The sequence below is a fragment of the Sceloporus occidentalis genome, unplaced genomic scaffold (genome assembly GCF_023333645.1).
Source record: "Sceloporus occidentalis isolate IW3139 unplaced genomic scaffold, rSceOcc1.0.p SCAF_1, whole genome shotgun sequence".
NCBI lineage: Eukaryota > Metazoa > Chordata > Lepidosauria > Squamata > Phrynosomatidae > Sceloporus > Sceloporus occidentalis.
Window position 1 is genome coordinate 1,066,789 of NW_028316981.1, and position 21,576 is coordinate 1,088,364.

General features: G+C 45.9%; 2 protein-coding genes across 2 annotated transcripts; both read left to right on the forward strand.

Annotated features, from left to right (window-relative positions):
- Positions 1-6,219: 6,219 nt before the first annotated feature.
- LOC149320314 (uncharacterized) lies at positions 6,220-15,153 on the forward strand (the record flags this gene model as incomplete). Its single annotated transcript, XM_089499462.1, has 4 exons — positions 6,220-6,507; positions 10,346-10,458; positions 10,834-10,960; positions 14,504-15,153. Coding segments are annotated over exons 1-4 (924 nt in total), but the record flags the coding sequence as incomplete, so codon positions are not given.
- LOC149320315 (zinc finger BED domain-containing protein 4-like) lies at positions 15,148-20,579 on the forward strand. The gene is made up of 2 exons (XM_089500857.1): positions 15,148-17,535; positions 18,588-20,579. Exon 1 carries the CDS (start codon positions 15,187-15,189, stop codon positions 17,506-17,508), a length of 2,322 nt encoding a protein of 773 aa, XP_089356983.1. The 5' UTR covers positions 15,148-15,186; the 3' UTR covers positions 17,509-17,535; positions 18,588-20,579.
- Positions 20,580-21,576: the final 997 nt, after the last annotated feature.

Consider the following 21,576-nt stretch of genomic DNA (forward strand, 5'->3'; position numbering starts at 1 on the left):
ACCCCTTCTGCCATGCAGGAATACCTAGGATCCTAGAGTTGGAGGGACCCCCAACGGCCATCCTTTTTTAAAAAAACAAAAACCCTTTATTGGAATTTGGAAGAACTTGCAATAAAACAGACAGGTGAAAGAAAGGGCACATACCACTAAGGAGGGATACATGAGGGTCTACAACAAACAAGCATATAAGTATAAAGCGTCATTATCATTAGGCTTCCTTAAAGGTTCCTTTCCAGAAATTCAAATGCTGATCTGATAGCTTTAGCTGACTTGAGCCATCCTGTCCCATCTCCTTCTTCTGCCATGCAGGAATACATAGAACCCTACAGTTTTAAGGGAGCCCCAAGGGCCATCCAGTCCAACCCCCTTCTGTCATGCAGGAATACATAGAACCCTACAGTTTTTAGGGAGCCCCAAGGGCCATGCAGAATGGGGTTGCCCTTCTGCCATGCAGGAATACATAGAATCCTAGTGTTGGAAGGGATCCCCAAAGGCCTTCCAATCCAACACCCCTTCTGCCCTGCAGGAAGACACGATCCAAGCCCTCCCTGTGACAGATGCCCATCCAACCTTTGTTTAAAAAGCCCCAAATCCAGGGAGCCTTGTCTTGAACCAGCCAGTTCAGAAGAAAGAATAGAGAACTCCATGGGGATTGTGTAACTCTTGATCTAACAGAGATGTAGAGAGAACAGGATGCAGATGGGGAGGAAAAGGCAGAGGGTGCTTTCAGAGGATGGTGAGGACAGGTGTAAGTCTCTTGATGCTAAGGCCAAGCATTGGAAAGAGCGTTCAAGCAAAGAAGGCAAGGCCACGTCAGGACCATGGAGCACATGGAATTAGGGGATGGGAGGGATGCTGAGCAGTAAGAGGTGTTCGACAGTGGGACACACTCCCTCAATGGAGAGTGGTGGAGTTTCCTTCCTTGGAGGTCTTTCAACAGAGGCTGTATGGCCATCTGTCGGGGATGCTTTGATTGTGATTTCCTGCATGGCAGAAGAAGGGGGTTGGACTGGCCCTTGTGGTCTCTTCCAACTTTAGGATTCTAGGGTTCTTTGTTGCAGCATCACACTGCTGGCTCATGTTCAACATATGACCAACAACAACCCCAAAATCCTTTCCCCATGTAGTACTGCTAAGCCAAGTATCCCCATCCTATAATTGCACATTTGGTTTCTGTGGCTGAAATGTAGAACTTTGCATTTATCTTTATTAAATACAATTTTATTAATTTAAAGTTTTCTAGGTCCTTCGTCTTCTTTCCTGTCTTCCAATGTGTTGGCCACCACTCCCATATTTAGATAAGGATTCCTTCCACTCGTCTCCTGGACTACTAACCATAAGGCTATGACTTCCCTCGATTTGGAAACTTATGCTTTTAATCGAGGCTAAAATTGCATTCACCTTCTTTGCTGCGGCATCACACCGCTGGCTCATGTTCAGGCAGACAGAAATTAATAGAAAGCACCCAACAACAAGAAGGTCAAAGTAACCACGAATGGCAAGGAATATGCTATTTGAAAGAGAGAGAGAAAAGGGGGGAGGAGCCGTAGTAAGGAAATATAGGGGGGCGGATTTGGGGGGGAGAGAAGGGGCAGGAAAGGGGGAGGGTCTCTTCAGCTTCCTTAGAGAGAAATAGCATCAAAAGGGTTGGTGCATGGATGAAGAAGAGGTAAATCTGCAAGCTCTGGTGAGTTTTGCAGAGATCTGGGGCAGGAGATGTGGGGAGAAGGGGATGCAATTTGAAGGGAGAGATTATATGTTGGCAAGCTCCCCCCCCAAAAAAAAATCACCCCTGCTTTCCTTTGGAAACCCCCCTGTGTCCTGTTGGGACTGTCTCCATGGGGCATGGGGAGACCAAGGCAGAGGGTGGAGGGAGGAAGAAATAAATGGGTATTGTAATAATAATAAGAATTTATCTCTTAGCCCCTAAGGAGAGAGAGAATACTGCAAAGCTCAGCATCCACAGCAGGGCAGCACTGAGAAAGGGCAACTGGGAGTTGCGCCAGCTTTGTAGTGTCACAGGACTCTTGCTCAGGAAAGGGAAAGAAGCAAATGGGAGAGGGGGGGGGGAAGAAATGGAGTGGAATTGCAAAAAGCTCCCCTGTCTCCCTGAACAGAGATAGGATAGGATACCCAGCATCCACAGCAGGGCAGCACTTTCTTAGAAAGAGGACCTGGGAGTTGTGCCAGCTTTGGAGTGTCACAGGACTCTTCCTCAGGAAAGGGAAAAAAGAATGTGGGAGGAGGGGGAGGAATGAATGGGATTTGCAAAAAGCTCCTCTCCCTAACCTTCCCTCCTCTTTGTTCTTAAGCAGCAAAGCCCAGCATCCACAGCAGTCTCAAAATGGAGAAGTCTGAAGGTGGAGGCCTCCATTTTGCTGTTTCTGTTCTCAATTCAGATGGTATCAAGGGGTATTTATTTCAGGCAGGCACCTCCTCCTTCTGGCCATGTGGCAAATGGGAGATTCTCAGAAGTCCAGGAAATTTAACATCCATTTGCAACACAATAAAGATACATCCTTTGCTATCCAATATGTCTCCATCCTTTGTGAGGCCACAGGCCCCTTTTGTTAGGCGGATGACACTGAATTTCCCAAGAACTCTTCATGCTTTTGCACCAGGAACTTTAGGTTGAGGTAAAGTTTTACTTCAACACCACCTAAAGTTGCGGTAGTTTTACTTCAACATTACCAAAAGTTGAGGTAAAGCTTTACCTCAACACCACATAACGTTAAGGTAAAACACCATCTGAAGTTGAGGTAAGGTTTTATCTCAACACTGCATACATTTGAGGTAAAGTTTACCTCAACACCACCTCGTGCCCTAACAGACTCCCTGGCCGAGCTGACACAGCTGGTCTCGGAACTGGTGTTGGAGTCCCCTAGGCTTCTTGTCCTGGGGGACCTCAACATCCCTTTCGAGGCCAGTGATACTCCAACAGGTGCGGCTCGGGAGTTCATGACTACCATGGCAGCCATGGGCCTGTCTCAATTAGTCTCAGGGCCAACACATTGTGCTGGTAATACTCTTGATGTGATCTTCAGTACGGACATGGAGGCTCCGTGGGTAGAGATTTCTAATGTCTCTCCCTTGTCATGGACGGATCATTTCCTGGTTGAGGCTAGAATCAAGGCTCCTACCATTAACCCCCCCGGGGGTGGCGGACCTATTAGGATGGTCCACCCTCGAAGGCTGATGGAACCCATAAGGTTCCAAGAAGCCCTAGAGGGATATATGACTGGCTCTGACGGCGATTCTGTTGATGCCCTAACCGACATCTGGGATACTAATCTCTCTAGGGCTATATACAGTATCACTCCCAAGCGTCCTTTCCGGCCTGCTTCCAATAAACAACCCTGGTATATGGAAGATCTCAGGGCAAGGAAGCGGGTCGTGCAGCGACTAGAGCATAAATGGCGAAGACATCAGCGCTTGTCTGACAGGACACTCCTTCGCTCTCATTTGAGAGCTTATGGAGTGGCAATACGTGCAGCAAAGAACTCCTTCTATGCTGCACGTATTGCATCCGCAGAGTCGCGTCCGGCAGAGCTGTTCAGGGTTGTGAGGGAGCTAACTCGGCTTCCTCCCACCCTGAGCCCTATTTTGGAGCCATCTAAAGCCTGCTGCGACGATTTTAACAACTTCTTTGCGGATAAAATCTCTCGGGTAAGGGCTGATCTCGACGCCAGTTTTTGTGCAGATCCTATAGGAGAGGTGTCCGAAGCGTCCGTGGTCCCTGTTATACTGGATCACTTTGAGTTTGTTAGTACCGATGAAGTGGACAAGATCCTCCGAAGTGTTAGGAGGACGACCTGCTCTCTTGATCCCTGTCCCTCATGGTTGGCAGCTCAGGGGGGAGATGTGGTGCGACTAATGTTACATCACATAATTAACACATCTCTAAGTGAGGGTCAGTTTCCATCTAAATTAAAATTAGCAGTGGTTAAACCCCTGCTAAAGAAGCCCTCCTTAGACCCCCTGCTTCATAATAATTATAGACCCATCTCGCTGCTACCTTTCTTAGGGAAGGTGATCGAGAGAGCAGTCGCCTTCCAACTTCAGTCGATCTTGGACGACACCGATTTTCTGGACCCATTTCAAACTGGCTTCCGGGCGGGCTATGGAGTTGAGACCGCCATGGTCGCCTTAGTTGATGATCTCCATCTGGGCATGGACAGGGGGAGCGTGTCCCTGTTAGTGCTCTTGGACATCTCAGCGGCCTTCGATACCATCGACCATGGTATCCTTCTGGGACGCCTGAGGGAGTTGGGAATCGGGGGCACTGCTTTACAGTGGTTCCGTTCCTACCTCTCGGGCAGATCCCAGATGGTGGAGCTGGGGGACTGTCGCTCCGATACGAGGGCCCTGACATCTGGTGTCCCTCAGGGAGCGATTCTGTCCCCTATGCTATTCAACATTTACATGAAGCCGCTGGGAGAGATCATCCGGAGACATGGGGCGCGGTGTTATCAGTACGCTGATGACACCCAGATAATTTTCTCTATGTCTCCGACTGATGCAGTAACTAAGGATGGCATCTCTCCTCTAGATGCCTGCTTGGCATCGGTAATGGGCTGGATGAGGGAGAACAAACTCAGTGTGAATCCAGGGAAAACGGAAGTACTGGTGATAGGTTCCCCGGTTTCTGGTGGTGAGATCCGTCACCCGGCCCTGAACGGGGTCACGCTCCCCCTGAAGGACTCGGTGCGCAGCTTGGGAGTACTCCTTGATTCTTCGCTCCAGCTGACTTCTCAGGTGGATGCGACGGTCAGGAGTGCCTGTTATCAGCTTCGGCTGATACGCCAGCTGCGTCCCTACCTGGACCGAAAGGACCTAGAATCTGTTGTACATGCTTTGGTAACCTCTCGATTGGATTTCTGCAACGCGCTCTACATGGGGCAACCCTTGTACCAAACTCGGAAGCTGCAATTGGTGCAGAACATGGCAGCCAGATTGGTCGCTGGTACCTCCAGGTCGGACCATATAACACCTATTTTAAAAGACCTTCACTGGCTGCCTATTCGCTTCCGAGCTCAATACAAGGTGTTGGTTTTGACCTATAAAGCCCTAAATGGCTTGGGCCCAGGGTACTTGGAGGACCGCCTCTCCCCATATAATCCACCCCGCACACTCAGAACATCCGGGACTAAATTGTTGGAGGTCCCTAGGTCTAACCTTACCCGGACCTCACAGAGGGCTTTTACTATTGCTGCCCCTTTACTTTGGAATAAGCTCCCTGCAGAGCTTCGCTCCGCCGCCTCATTAGCTGTTTTTAAAAAACAGCTGAAAACATATCTATTCCGGCTGGCCTTCCCACCTTAATTTGTTTGTCTATTCTTCCTGCCCCTTCTTTCCCTTCTGACCCTGGATCGATGTACCTTTTTTGCATTTTTCTTCTGCCCCTGATATGTGTATTTTCCTATTTTACTGTTTCCTGTTCCTGTTTTTTGTAGTAATGGTTTTAACTGTTATATTGAATTTTTAATCCTGTATTGATATGTTTTATAAATTTTGTAAGCTGCCCTGATCATTTCCATGGAAGGGCAGGGTAGAAATAAAATTTATTATTATTATTATTATTAAAGTTGAGGCAAAGTTTTACCTCAACACCACCTAAAGTGAGGTAGTTTTATTTCAACATTACCAAAAGTTGAGGTAAAGTTTTACTTCAACACTAGTGAAAGTTGAGGTAAAGCTTTACCTCAACACCACCTAAAGTTAAGGGAAAATGTTTTACCTCAACACCACATAAAGTTAAGGTAAAACACCACCTGAAGTTGTGGTAAAGTTTTATCTCAACACTGCATAAATTTGAGGTAAAGTTTACCTCAACACCACCTAAAGTTGAGGCAAAGTTGACTGATCTTGCATAGCTTCCAAGATCAGGATGTTGTTGGGCTGCAGCTTTTCTATCTCCCTCATAAACTGTACCAAGCTACCTCCCCCTCACCCCCCCCCCTTCTCTTGGGTAGCATTTTCTGTTTTAGTTTGGCAAATCTGAATCCAGTCATTGCAAAAACAACAACACACAATCTCAACACCTCATTGGCAAGAGAGCTTTACCTTCACTTGTGTGTGAATATTCACAGCCTCTTGCACCCCTGCCGTTTTATGGCACTAATGCCTTAAAAGCAAAAAGAATTTCTGGCTCCTTTATTTCATTTGCAAGAGAACCATCTGTAAATGCTCACATCTAGGTGATCAGGTGGCACATTTTTTGCTCACATCACTACTTGAGATCAGCCATAATACACTGACCCTAGGGACGGCATTGGCCCGTCCTGTGACAAACTGGGAGGGTGTGAGGAGATTATTTCTCTGTGTAAGGGAGCATATGTAAAGGAGAGACTAGTTAAACAAGGACTTTTCTCCCTCCTTTCAGCATCTGATCTACCCTGAGGAGGAATTTCACCGAGGAGGAGGAGGAGTAGAAGATCCTGGATCCAGAGGAGAGGGTTCTTTACAAGAAGGTCATGCTAGAGAAATATGAAAATGCGGCATCTCTGGGTAAGAGTTAGGAAAGTACATAATGAAGCAATTAAGTTCCTTTCTGGCATTTCCCCCTACACCAGGCATGGGCAACGGTCAGAAGCTATGAGTCCATGTTCTGGAAGAGTTTATTTCTGACATTTCAGCAGCATCTGTGGCTGGCATCTTCAGAGAGTGCTGACCTGGAAGAGAGTGGGTATATATACTGTGTGCTCCTGGGTAAGGAGACGTGATTCCCATGTCAACCTCTTCCAGGTCAGCATCCTCTGAAGATGCCAGCCACAGTGCTGGTGAAACGTCAGTTATAAACTCTTCTAGAACATGGCCACATCGCCCAAAAAACCCGCAAAAAACTATGGATGCCAGCCATGAAAGCCTTCGACTTCTCACAGTTTAATTGATTGATTGATTGATTGAATCAAGGGAGCCACAGCCCTGAGTTTACATGAGACAGGCCTGTGAAGGGGAATTCTTTTCCCTAATATTGTAGCTGCTTTAATGTTTTTGGGGGGTGCGGAATTTGAAAAACACAATGCAAATGTCGTACCACACACCATTCTTTTACAAATTCAATTTTTAAAAATTGATTCTGTTGTGATTCATCTTTGACTCTAATGTCCCAGTGAGATTTCTTTGAGTGTTTTGAACGTATCAGCCGATTAACATCTTTTAAAAGTCTTTGAGAAGACTTTAACCCCTTTCTTACCCTTTGCAGGATAATTCTTGGCAGAATAATTTCCTTCAGTCATTTGTTACAACACAGAAATGTCAAAGCAAGTCAAATCTGAGGCCATTTTTTTGGATTTAGAATACCAAATTCCTGTACAACCCAGCATACATTTTAAAAAAAGTTTTTATGACCCTCAGTTCTGCAGACTTGTATAATAGGGTCTCTTGTTCATAAAGTCAGAAGTTGACTTGATTCAATCAATAGTTAAATTTTAATGCAGTTTTCCTGAGATAGCCTTTCCCTTCCTTGCACATTGGAAGGGCAAGAGATGTCAAAGACTCTTCCCCCCCCCCCCACACTGCCTCCTCCCCAAGAAAGTCTGAAAACCTGTAACTCCTCATATGAATCCACCCAAGTCTTGTGATCCGCAGTGGAGGGCTTTGCTTTCCATCCCACCAGCCTCACAGACTTATCAGGTGAGGAGATTGGAGAGGGCCTTCTGGGTGTCTGCCCCATGTCTATTGAACTCAGTCCGCTCTCTCTGTGTTCTGCATGTTTATTAGGCGGGCCTTCAGGTTTCATTGGTTGGATCAGGAAGCTTCTTAATGGGCATGATACATCTCAGTGGGTATTTTTTTATAAAACCCCAAATCCCGTAAAATACAATAAAATTCAGTAAAATTCAATCAAACTCATAAAAAGCAAAACAGAATATTGGAAATGTTAAATTATATGTTTATTACGACTCCCATATTCCCAGCGAATATGTTCCCATACTGTAGATAGTGAAAATTACAGATAATAGCAAAACCTATATTTTGGAGGAGGTTGACCATAGAGTCATGCTGGAGGACCTCCAGATGCCTTGAGGGGTGTTCTTTCTAGGCATGTGGAGGTCTTCCAGTGTAACTCTATGGTCAACTTCCAGCAGAAATTTTGGCCTGTTACAGACTGCCAAAATAAAGCTGCTTGGGGTCTCTTTGGAGGTATGCTGTTTAAATGATGCATGCATCCTAAGAATCCGGAAGCTGTACCAAAGCTGCACTCCAGTGCTTAGGAATGGATTGTGGCTTTGGTGAGACCTCCGGACTCTTAGGACCCATACATCATTTAAATAGCATACCTCCAAAGAGACCCGAAGCAGCTTTATTTTGGCAGTCTGTAACAGGCCATAGTGTTCGCTATTAGCTGCCATTTTCATTATCCACTGTAAGTCTGAGAACGTATCCCCTGGAAATTGACCATTGAGTTGTGCTAGAGGATCTCCAAATGCCCCAAAAGACCTTAGTTTTTTGGATGCAGGTAAGTGAAATTGTGGGTACTAGTCCTGCTTATAAGGGAGGACATACTGCATATAAAAGCCTTCTGCGTATTACTACTTACATATTTTTAAAAAACAAAAGCAGTTGTAGGAACAACAACTTCTGTAAATTGCAGTGTCTGGATGGGAGGATAATAACCATTGTTATTTCTGTTAACGCAAGAATCGAAAGGTTGTCCTAGTTAATTAAAAACACCATGGCAATCTGTGTTTCAAATGGTTTTAAATCAATGTTTTACTTGGATTTGTTTGTTTGATGGCTTTTTAAAAAATCTTTATTTGTTTAGGCTAAATATTGTTTTCACTTGTATTGTGAGACATTCTTTCAGTCCCATACTGGGAGGTCTGTGGAAGCTGCTGGTTTTTAGGGATCTCTTCAGTTCATTCCTAAAGCACTCTCATTTTTGCCCTTCCCGCTCCACCCCTTCCTTCCTTCCTTCCTTCCTTCCTTCCTTCCTTCCTTCCTTCCTTCCTCTCTCTTCCCTTACCATTCCTGAAGATTCCTTCATCCATAAAAAGGACAAGACAGTTCCCAGGAGGAAAGGTAAACACTTTTTCAGCTTCACACCATTATTTCTTTTTCTGAAAGTATCAATAAGCCGGTTTACGGTTTCCCATCCCATTTTACATAGCACAGGCATACTTCATTTCATGAACAAGAGCCGTCCCAGGGCATCGCTTCCTTAACAGAAACTTTGGGACCAGAGTCAGAATAACATGGAATGAAGGATACTTTCCCACTCTGCAAAAAGCCAAAGGCAGTTCTGTGTGTTTGGGCAAACGTTTTATCCAAAACTAGCAATATGCACATGCAAATTCTAACAACCAGGCCAGATAAGTCTTGCAGAAGTAAGCAACTATTTTGAACACCCTTGGGACCACTTGAAGGCTTCCCTCTAAAATAAAACCAGGGACAACTTTTTCTTTCACCAGACTCCATTTTACACAGCCACACCAGAAAAGATGAGCAGCCCATGCAAGTGAATGAAAGATCCAGCTTTATTTAGGGAAAGAGATGCACTTACGTCTCCCACCCTGACAGACCAGAATCCAAAAAAATAACAGGAGCCCTGAGCCACGGGATTGTACTTTCTAATATAGTTTGCCAAAGTTGCCAAGTCACTGTTGCAAAGCACACACTCAATTCCATGAAACTAATAATGAAGTCAAAACTTCTAGCTGTCTGTTAGTTATGTGCAGCCTCTTGTAAGGGAAACAACCACTCCCTAGTTCTTGTCACATCACCCATTCCCCAGGTTCTTGGTGTTGTAGAGAACAAAATATACTACATAATCCTCAGCATGACAACTAGTACTTTTGGAGGAATTTCCATAGCACCAGGAAAGATAAGAAACAGCAGTGTGATGTGAAGCCATGTCAGGGTTTCCCTTCACTCCCCTTTGGGTTATTGTTTCTGTTCTTTGTTCTTTCTTTGCTGGAATTAAGGCTAATCCAGCTGCTCCTATTGAAAACAAACCTGGGAGCGGGGAGTTTTTAAAAGCCTAGTCCTAATTCTGGATGAGTCTCCTTTATCCAAAATGCCTGAGAATGATGGGAGGCCATGTCCTGTTGCCATTTTGAGAAGGGCTTCAAAAGCAAATGAAAGCAGAAGAATTTGGGGCTTGCTGTAGATGGGGCTGTGGCCCATGGAAGAGGGACCAGAAGGTAAAATGGACCCCTGCTCCCCAAACAACTGATTTAAACCACGAAAGCCAAGTGGTGCAAATGCCAATAGTTTACTAATCCCCTTACAACAGGCTGCACAGAGGCATCATTTCTCAGTTATGAGTCTCAGGTTCCCCTGTATTCTAAGTGCCCCCTAAAACTGGTATTGCTTATACCTCTTCTCTCTGTCTCCCCCACAGGAAGACCAATGGCATTAGAGGCTGGATTGAAACCATTCCTTTTTGGAGGTGGAACAGAACAAGCTGCTGTCTCCCTGAATCTTGACAGTGGCAGGAGAGATCAAGTTGGCCAAGTAAGATGGACTTCTCTCTTTCACTCCATTAATCTCTCATATAGGTTGAGTCTCCCTTATCCGAAATTCCGAAATACTCCAAAATTGCCCCCATGAGATAGTGACATCATATTATTTTATTCTTATATTTATTTCTATCCCACTCCCCCACCCCCCACCCCCCACTCCCCCCAAATTGGGACTCAAAAGAGCTTACAGTTTAAAAGCACAGTACAGTCAGACCTCTGTATCCGCAGGCTGATCTGGGATGGCAAGCCCCATTGAGTGTACACAGAGTCATTGGTTATCTCACCCCCTGTCAAACTGGGATTGTTTCTCTCTGTAATGGGGGACATGTAAGAGAGGCTGTAGTTAAACTTTTCTCCCTCCTTTCAGCCCCTGGTCTCCTTTGAGGAGGTGGCCGTGTATTTCACTGATGAGGAATGGGACCTCCTGGAACCAAACCAGCGGGCTCTTTATGAGGATGTCATGCTGGACAATTACGAAAATGTGGCTTCTCTGGGTAAGGGATCCCTCTGCAATTAGGACAATATGTAATGAAGCAATGCACTTCCAATACATTTTCTATTCCACCAGGGCCTGTGTTGAAGACAGCAGGGTCAAGAAAGAAAATAAGAGCTTGGAAAATTTTTAGACTGCAGTTCCCACAATCTTCCTTCTAGCAATAAGACTTGTAGACCAAACTATACGAAGATACCTCCCCTTCCCCCTCCTTTGTGGGACACTTTCTGTTTTAGCTTGTCAAATTTGAATCCAGTCATTGCAAAAAGAGTAACAACACACAATTTCAACACTTCATTGGGAAGACAACTTTACCTTCACTAGTGTGTGAAAATTCACACCCTTTTGCACCCCTGCATTTTTATGGGACTCATGCCTTTAGAATAATAGAGTTGGAAGAGACCACAAGGGCCATCCAGTCCAACCCTATTCTGCCAGGCAGGAAATCTCAATCAAAGCATCCACGACAGATGGCCATCCAGCCTCTCTTTGAAGACCTCTAAGGAAGGAGACGCCACTACACTCCGAGGGAATTTGTTCCACTGTCGAACAGCCCTTATTGTCAGGAAGTTCCTCCTAATGTTGAGCTGGAATCTCTTTTCCTGTAGCTTGCATCCATTGTTCCCCGTTCTAGTCCCTGGAGCAGCAGAAAACAAGCTTGCTCCCTCCTCAACATGACATCCTTTCAAATATTTAAACAGGGCTATCATATTACCTCTTAACCTTCTCTTCTCCAGGCTAAACATCCCCAGCTCCCTGAGTCATTCCTCATAGGGCATGGTTTCCAGGCCTTTCTCCTTTGGACACACTCCAGTTTTTCAATATCTTTTTTGAATTATGGGGACCAGAAATGGACACAATATTCCTGGTGAGGCCTGACCAAAGCAGAATAGAGTGGCACTATTACTTCCCTTGATCTAGAAGACACTATACTTCTATTGATGCAGCCTAAAATTGCATTGGCCTTGTTAGCTGCTGCATCGCACTGTTGACTCATGTGCAACATGTGATCTACTTGGACTCTTAAATCCCTTTCACACATATATGTCTCCTTAAGCCAGGTGTTCCCCATCTTATATCTACACATTTCATTTTTCTGCCCTAAGTGCAGTACCTTACATTTCTCTGTGTTGAATTTCATTTTGTTAGCTTTGGCCCAGTTTTCTAGTCTGTTTGGGTCATTTTGAATCTTGATCCTGTCCTCTGGAGTATTAGCTATTCCCCCTAATTTGGTGTCATCTGCAAATTTGATAAGTATGCCCCCAATTTTGTCCTCCAAGTCATTGATAAAGATGTTGAATAACACTGGGCCCAGGACAGAGCCCTGTGGGACCCCACTGGTCACTTCTTCTCCAGAAGATCTAGCTTCAAAAGGAATTTCCCACCCCTTTCATTCATTTGCAAGGAAACCATCTGTAAATTCTCACATCCAGGGGATCAGGTGACACATCTCTCAGCTCTTACAGAAAGCAATCAAAGGGGCCAAGAAATCCACAATTCGCAAAGCAAATTTACATCACTAAGAGGGCTCTGTAGTGTTGTGACAAACCAATTTTTTTGTCCATTGAGACCTAGATGCGATTTCAAAATAAAATAAAATATTCGTTTCAAAAGTCCCACTTTCATAAGGTTATATTGTCACAGATTTCCCCAATGACAAGTGTTGGTGATAATTTAATTGGTGCATTTCAAACTCAATTAGCGTATCAAAAGGAAGTTTGGCAGAGGTTTAAAGAACATCCCTCCACTTGAAAAAACTTGAAGGCACAAAACACACACCCACACACCAATCTCAGCAAATAAACTTTGGTTACAGTCCCAATAAGAAATGGTAGAGTTGGGGAGACCCTCAAGGACCATCCAGTTCAACCCCTTTCTGCTATGAAGGAATACATAGGATCCTAGAGGACATGTAGTCTGACCCCCTGTTCAATATCACGATGGCAGTGGAGGATGTGATCCTAAGGCAAACCTATCACAGGGTTTTCTTGGCATAAAGAGGAGTTGTGCCGTGGGCTGCCCCTGAGGCTGAGAGAGTGTGATCCTCACAGAAGAGAAGAAGGGGGCAGGGTGGGGTGGCAAATGGCAATGCTGTTCTGCCAAGCAGGAATTCTGCCGTGGAGAAATCTTAGCATTTGGAAGGGATCCCAGAGGTCATCTAGTCCAACCCCCTTCTACCATGAAGGAATACCTAGAATTCTCAGCCTCAGAGGCAGGACACGACAAACCTACCTCTGCACACTCACTCTCTCATGGTGATCCTAAGGCAGACCTCTCATGATTTTTCTTTTGGCAAGGAGAGTTTAGAATGTCCCTGAGTCTGAGAGTGTGTGGCTTACCCAAGGTCACCCGGTGGATTTACATGATGAGCTGGGATTAGAACTCTATCCTCCCACTGTACCATAGAAAGTCACATGCTCTCAGCCTCCAAGTCCAACACTAAAATCCTAGGTATTCCTTCATGGTAGAAAGGGATTGGACTAGATGACCCATGGGAATCCCTTCCAATGCTAAGATTTCACCCCCACCCCCTTCTTCTCTTCTGTGAGAATTTGAATGAGAGAACATGACCTAAAGGGGAGAAGGTCTGAAAGTATCCACCACCACCTACACACAAAATGCTCTCTCCTTTTGTACTCTTTTGTTTTTCAAAGCAAAGCTGTGGGCAAAGATGGGGGGGACTTCACCCTAACAAAGGAAGTAGCCTCTGGTAAAACCCAGTATGAATGGTAGCTTTGCTTAGGCAAAATAGGCAAATCCTGGCCATTGAATTGTCAGCTGAAAGGTCCAGTCAGTTCACTTCATTTGGAAAGGATTAAAAACCAAAAGTCTTGCTGTTGATCAACAAGTGCTAATAATTTATTCTCTTTAAAAAGCTTATGAAATCTTTGAATAACATATATTTTGTGTGTTTATCGAATTTTGACGAGAATCCTTTACATCACTAGTGCTCAGGCTTCATTTTGGGCCTCATTCTTTCTGTTATTCCTCTAGCTTTAATTCAGAACAGGTGCCATCCCAGTTCACACAAGCTGCTTCAGTTACTTGATTTGGATGAAACATGGCAATGAAACACATTTTTAAAAACTCTCTCCCCCCCCTCCTTCCTTCCTTCCTTCCTTCCTTCCTTCCTTCCTTCCTTCCCACCACCTCTTCCTCTTCCTCCCTCTTTTTCTTACTATTATTCTGAGCCAATACTAAAATCTTAGCAATGACTTAGGGAACTGGGTATGTTTAGCCTGGAGAAGAGAAGGTTAAGAGGTGATATGATAAAGGATATGAACAGTAAGGACTCTTCGACAGTGGAACACACTCCCTCAGAGTGTAGTGGAGTCTCCTTCCTTAGAGGTCTTTAAACAGAAGCTGAATGGCCATATGTCAGGGATGCTTTGATTATGAGTTCCTGCATGGCAGGGAGTTGGACTGGATGACTCTTCTGGTCTCTTCTAACTCTATGATTCTATCTCAGGCCCAGACTTTTCAGTAGCCACCACCATCACCAATCTAACCCTTTCCTTCTTCTCTTTATCATATTTTCCCACAGTGTACCCTCTACCACCCTCTGTGCCCTGCTCTCCAACAAGGAAAAAAAGCCCTGCAATGGCCTATGCTGGGACACATCGTGTTACATCGGTCTACCTGTCTGCAGAAAGCATTCGGCCAAATCCATCTGTTTGTAGGAAGCCTTTTTCAAATCGTTCAGCTGTGTCTGAAAAACCAGATGCTAGCAAAGAAACCGGTGCTGCCGCTTCCTTATCTTCACCTGCTAAAGCCAGAAAGAAGCGCAAGGCACTAAGCGAAGGTCTACCTGACTGTAAACTGCACTACAACGCAGAAGAAGCTGCTTGGCAATTTGGCCCTGTCAGTGAATCTGGCTGGTGCTCCAATGGGTATAATGCCAATTTTCCAGAGTCCTCTGTGGCAGTGTTGGAGTGCCGAAATCTATTGCAGCTGGAATCCCAGGGAAAAATTTACAATGGTGACATCCCCTTCTGGGATCAAGACTCCCGCAATGCAATACAAAACAGAACAGGAGCAGTTCCTTTTGACTCGCATGCACATTTTCGGAGACAGTACCAAGAGCAGGACCATATTCTTGTAGATCATGACACCAGCCCCATAGTGCCCACTACCAAAGTAAGTAATATTCCCCCAAAAATCATTGGTAATTGTCCAGAAGAACCAGCAGACGAATGGAGGCTTTCAGGGGTTACGCATCCGACAAGCATGCCAAGCCGTCCATTCATGGAATTAATGCCAGCACCCCTGGCCGGACAGGAACCAACTGAAGGGCATTCGAAATCTACTGCCACAGGCAGACGCCACTCTTTTGTGTGGGACCACTTTGACCGCATTGCAGATAACCCACACGTGACAATCTGCAGGTACTGCCACGCTCAAGTGAAAGTTGGAAAGCCTGGAGGGTGCAAGCGCTTGGGGACGAGCTCCATGATAAGACATCTCGAACATCGGCACCCTGTTCTCTATAATGCCAAGAGGAAAATGGGCCCAGAGAGACCACCAGTCACCAGTCCCCTCTTGGGTTCTTTGCAGTCCACATTCAGCTATTGTGGAATGGGAGGTCAGGTGCCAACTGCTACTGAACCCAGGCCCACAAATCTTGCTGTTGAAAAACAGTTGCCGATTGGGGAGTCCCTCATGATTGCACCAGGTTTAAGCCCCAACAGCAGTACTGCCCTGCGCTGCACCCAGGCCCTGGCTAAGTATATAGCTATATCTATGGTGCCCTTCTCTATTGTAGAAGATGAGGCGTTCCTGGAATTTGTGCGCAAGCTGTGTCCCCGTTGGGAGGTACCTGGTAGACAGTATCTCATTCAGACAGCCTTTCCTGCACTCGAGACAGACATCCGGACAGAGATAAGGAAAGACTTTACATGTGCTGTGGCTGGCGTTGTCCACTTCACCAGTCACTGCTGGACAAGCAGTCAGAGTAAATCATACCTATGTGTAACAGCCCACTGTGTGGCACGCAGGAAGAGAACATTAGTAAGACGGGCTGCCACACTCATGTTGACCCATTTCTCTGAGACACACAGCGCCACAAATATAGACAACAAACTGCAGGCTGTTGTACAGGAATGGCTTGCTCCCCAGAAACTTGAACTGGGATGTCTGGTCACCTACAGTGGCTCCAGCTTCCTTAGATATGCACGCCAAAGATCGGTTAGCCACATTCCATGCATGGCGCACTGCATCAGCTTTCTTGTCAGGAATGCCCTGAAGGATGGCGCAAATGCAGGATTAAAGAAGGTGGTTGACCTCGCTCGCCGTATTTGCCATCATTTCAAAACTTCCCGAGCTGCCAGTGAAGCTATCCATCGCCTGCAAGTGAAGCATGGGCTCTCAGAGCACAGGTTTATGTTTGATGCACCAGGGAAGTGGAACAACACTCTGCACATGCTTCAGCGCTTGGTGGAGCAGAAGAGAGTTGTCATGGAGTACCTACTTGACCACACGGCACTCAACCTGTATGTGAATCCTGAGCAGTGGGATGTGATGCAAGGATTAGTGGATATCTTGGTGATTTTCGATGAAACCACCGCTGTCCTCAGTGCAGAAGATGCAACCATTGGCCAAGTCCTGCCATCTGTTGCCATCATGGAGCACTCCTTGGTGGAGTTTTTGGACCGTGCGCAAAGCCAAAGAATTCATAGTGACAGCCCTGCCATTGTCTTTGCGCAGAACCTGCTGCAAGCATTGCGGTCAAGTAGGCACATCTCAGGAATCAAGAAGGACAAGAAATTCTATGCAGCTAGCATCCTGGAGCTGTTGTACAGGGACAGCACCATAGCGAAACTCCGTTCAGGTGCCCTCTCCTCCTCCACAGACATTCAGCTCAAAGACGTTGAGGACTACATACTGCAGTGTGGGCTGCAATTCTACAGAAAACTTAACAGATCTCAAGAGACTTCTCATGCAAGCATTGATACTGACAAGAGGAGCATGGATCCTGTTTTGTCACAGCAGCAACAAATTGCAGAGGTGGCAAGGCCAACCATCAGCCCTTCCAGTGGGAATTCTGTGTTGCGTCAACCAAATTATATGCGCATTATGTTTTCACAAGGGCTTGTTCCAAACCAAACAGCCAGATATCTGCAAAGAACATCTGACTCTGAGGCTAACTGCCTAGTTCGCCTTGAACTGGAGGCATATCTCCGGGAGATGCTCCCCAAGCACTACATGAATCCAGACACTAAGTCTCTATCATATTGGGAGCAGAAGCTCAACATTTGGCCTTCATTAGCTAGAACGGCAATTTGGTTGCTTTCTTGCCCACCAACTAGCGTTCCCAGTGAACGTGTTTTCTCGACCACTGAGAATATTGTCACCAAGCTGCGCACCAGACTCACTCCAGAAAATGTCTGTAGAATGGCATTCATCCAGGCCAATAGAAGTTGGATCCCCGGCACAAATCTATCACCTCCCCCTGAGATGGACACTGCAGAAGATAGATCAAAGAGCCTTGGAGATGAGGAGGAGGAGGACACTGAAGTAGAGTTTGCCTTGGTAGACACCGAATGTGAGTGATGGCAAACACTGCCGAGGCTGGTTTGGGTAGGTATGATACTTGCTTTTGGACACAGAGCAATGTCTAGGGTCACGTTGCAGGAGAGGGGGTAGTGGTACCTGCCATTCCAACGCCAAGATTGTGTAAGATAATGGTGCATGTAACAGCATTGTCACAGTCCATAGACCCATTAATGTAAATGACAAAAAACTGTACAGTATTAAATAAGGTACAACTTAACATTCTGTTATCACAATAAAATTGGCATACACATTGAAAAAATTTTTTAGATACTCTGGTCAGCCTGGAGAGTTTCCTTCTCTCTAATCTTAATTACCTAGACAAGAACTTGGCAACAGATGAGGAATGATGATGATGATGATGATGATGATGATGATAGTTCTTTTATGCCTCTCCTCAAGGCTTGGGACAGGGTACAGCATGTTAAATAGAAAACACAGTTAAAAACACATAAACCCACAGACGAAATAAATTACAATCAGCCATCCGCATTTATGGCTTTGACTTTTGCAGATTTGATTATTCACGGATTTGATTAAATATGTTCTTTCAAGGAATCTCAGGGTCCTCCAGCATGTTCAGCTTCCACCAAAAGTCTTACTAAAAGACCCAGAGATTCCTGGAGAGAACACTTCTCTAGGCATTTGTAGGTCCTCCAGTGCAATTCTATGGTCATGTTCTGGCAGATGTTCATCATAGAGTTGCCCTGGAGGACCTAGAAATTCCTAGAGAGATGTTCTCTCATGTTAAAAAAAATAGTGTTTTTATTTGTGATTTTCCCACTTCAATGGGGGGGCCTGTTCCCCCAACCTCAGCAAATGTGGGGGGCCAACACATTACTAAACTTATACATGAGTCTATACTGTAGTCTGCTAGAAGAAAAGATCCGAAGTAATGAATATTCAAAGCACTAGGTAAGCGTGAAGAGAAGGAGCAAGCCTGGAGATTGCCAAAGCGGATCAAGTGTAGTAGTCACTGACCTGGATCAAAAACTTGGGTGAGGTTGGGTCGGCTCCAAAGGTATATGTGGAAACAATGCACACAAAACTTTCATTTATTTGTCTTTTTCCCCCCACAGCTCAACGGCAATACCTGGACTGTCTGGACACCCTATAGGCCTGCCATACCATGTTAAACTTAACCAGTCATCATCCATCTCCTTTAATCATGCACAAACCCATTCATTTTCTGTTACCATAGGCAAAGACTTCTCTTTTATTCCAGAAGGATTTTAGAACTGTAGGTTTTCATAGAATCACAGATTTGGAAAATAGATCTCAAAGGCCATAGAGTCCAACCTGGGTCTGCCATGCAGGAATACACAATCCAAGCGCTCCCAACAGATGGCCATCCAGCCTCTGCTTAAGAGTCTCCAAAGAAGAAGACCACTCTCCAAGGCAACATTTGCCACTGCCAAACAGCTTGCACCATCTACATGTTCTTCCGCATGTTGAGGTAGAATCTCATTTCCTGTAGTTTGAATCCATTGCTCCACGTTTGAATGTCTGGAGCAGCAGAGAACAAGTTTGCTCCATCCTCAATGTGACACCCCTTCAAATCTATCATCTCACCTCATAACCTTCTCTTCTCCAGGCTAAACATCCCCAGCCTCCTAAGTTTTTTCCTCATAGGCCCTAGGACATGCTTTTCAGACCTTTCACCATTTTGGTCACCCTCCTCTGGACACGCTCCAGTTTGTCCATATCCTTTTTGAAGTGTGATGCCCAGAACTGGACATAGTATTTCAGGTAAGGTCTCCCAAAGCAGAACAGAGTGGTACTATTACTTCCCTCAATCTAGACACTGTACCCTCATAGATGCAGCCTACGGTCATATTGCTTTTTTTACCTGCTGCATCACACTCTTGCCTCATGTTCAGCTTGTGATCTGCTAAGACTTCTAGATCCCTTCAACATGTACTGTTGTTAAACCAGGTGTCCCCCATCCTATATTTGTGCAATTCATTTTTGCTGCCCAAGTGTAGTACCTTACATTCCCCCTTGTAGCAATTCATTTTGTCCCAGCTTTCTAATCTCTTGATTTAAAAAAAGTGCCTGCATAGTTGAGGTAGCATTTGACTCAATAGCCCCTGGAAGCTCCTTCCAACTCTATAATTCACTGAGTTGCATGTTGTGATCTCCAGGTTTTATGTCTCCCATCACCCCCACTCTCAGTAGCACAGATAATCACATAAATCCCCTTCAAAATAGCACAAGGCTCTATGAGATGAAAAAGTGTGTTCTCTCTCACACCCTCTCTCTCTCTCTCACACACACACACTGAATGACAATCCCAAGGGCTGGCTTCTATGGTTGCAGTGCAGTAGTTGGACCATAACACTTGAGAATTCAGATTGATATTAGGAAACGTCAATTCTCAGCACTTCGGATGAAGAAAGTAATTTTCCATTTTGCAAATTGCGGGAGTGTTCTGTTTACATATCAGCGCCAAAAGTCCAACGCTAGATTTTCTAGCCCTAGTGCCTTTGTCCTGCATGACCATAAAAGCAGCAAAACGGTGAATAGGAATTACAATGGGGAAGGAGCACTGTACTACTTGTGGTAAGCCCAGTGGCACTACTAGCGTGGATGTGCATTGGGTATTTCTCCATGTCAAGGGTTGGACGTGAAGACCCTTATGGTCTCTTCCAACTCTATGATTCTACGTCATTCCTGTCTGGTTGGCACACCTCTGAGCCAGCCTCCACCACAAGCCAGGTGGCTGCCATAATATGGCATGGTATGTATGGCAGTCCATTCAGGGTCTGTTGCGACTGTTTTCACAACAGTTGCACCAGATCCAGAAGGCACCACACACTGATCAGCAGCTGCTAATGGGGTGTGTGGTCCTGCTGCCACCTGGAAGCCCATTCTGGGTCTGGTGTTGCTGCTAGGCAGGCAAGAAAGAGCGCCAACGGCTGTTCCTGCTCACTCAGCAGCCGTACCAGACCCAGAAGGAGCTACTGGGCACAAGCAACACTCCTACCCTACCAGTGTTTGCACCTGATGGGTGACAGAGGCACCCTGGTTGGCAAGAGGTGGGCAGCCAGGAGGATTGTCCTGGGATAGAAAGAAACAAACGTCTCACCTCCCTCTGAGGCAGGCCTGCACAACATATGGCCTGAGGGCTGCATGTGGCCTGACAGGATTTCAGGCAGCCCATGAGGATGGGGAACAACTTAAAGGCTCCACCACTAGTCCTCAGAGGAGAGGGCCATGTGGAGGAGGAGAAGGAATACTTGCCCTGCAAGGCTCCTCCACCATCTGACTTTCTCTTGAGGAGAAGGCTGGCCAGAGGAGGGGGAGAAGGGCAGGTGAACACTGGCCCTGCAAGGCTCTTCCACTGCTCAGCTTTCTCTTGGGGAGAAGGCTGGGTGGTGGAGGAGGAGGACGGGAAAATGCTTGCCTCTCATGGCTTCTCTGCTGCCTGGCTTTCTCCCAAGGAGGAGGAGGAGGATGACAGGCAAGCACTCTGCCCTGCAAGCCTCCTCCATTACTTGGCTTTCTCCCAAGGAAGATGGGCAAATGCTTAGCCTGCAAGGCTGCCCAGCTTTCTCCTGAGAAGGCCGAGCAGCAGAGAAAGAAGAGGGGTGAACATTTGATCCTCAAGGCTCCTCTGTCGCTTGGCCTTCTCCTGAGGAGAGGTCCAGGTGGAGGAGGAGGAGGACCGGCAAAGCTCATCTGCCACTCAGCTTTCTCCTGAAGAGAGGGCTGGGCAGAGGAGGTTGTAATTAACATTAATTAATATAATAAATATTAATTAATATTTAAGTAAAACCTATCTGCAGCCTGAAGAAGTTTAGCCTATTTTAATTTTGGCCCTTACCTACTGGCAAATGGTGCAGGTGTGCTCTGAGGTGCCACCCAGTGCCTTCCTTGTGCACCCCTCTAGTGATGCTCTGAGTAAATGCCCACCTGGCTCAGTCTCCAGAGGGGCAAAATGCTAACAAGGTCACAATTGAATGTGCAAAACTATAGAACTTATCGGTGAGTCCTGGACTGCTCCCGCATTGGGCCAAGGTGTCTCGTGTTTTGAAGGTGCCGAACTAAAGTGGTTATAGCTGAGGG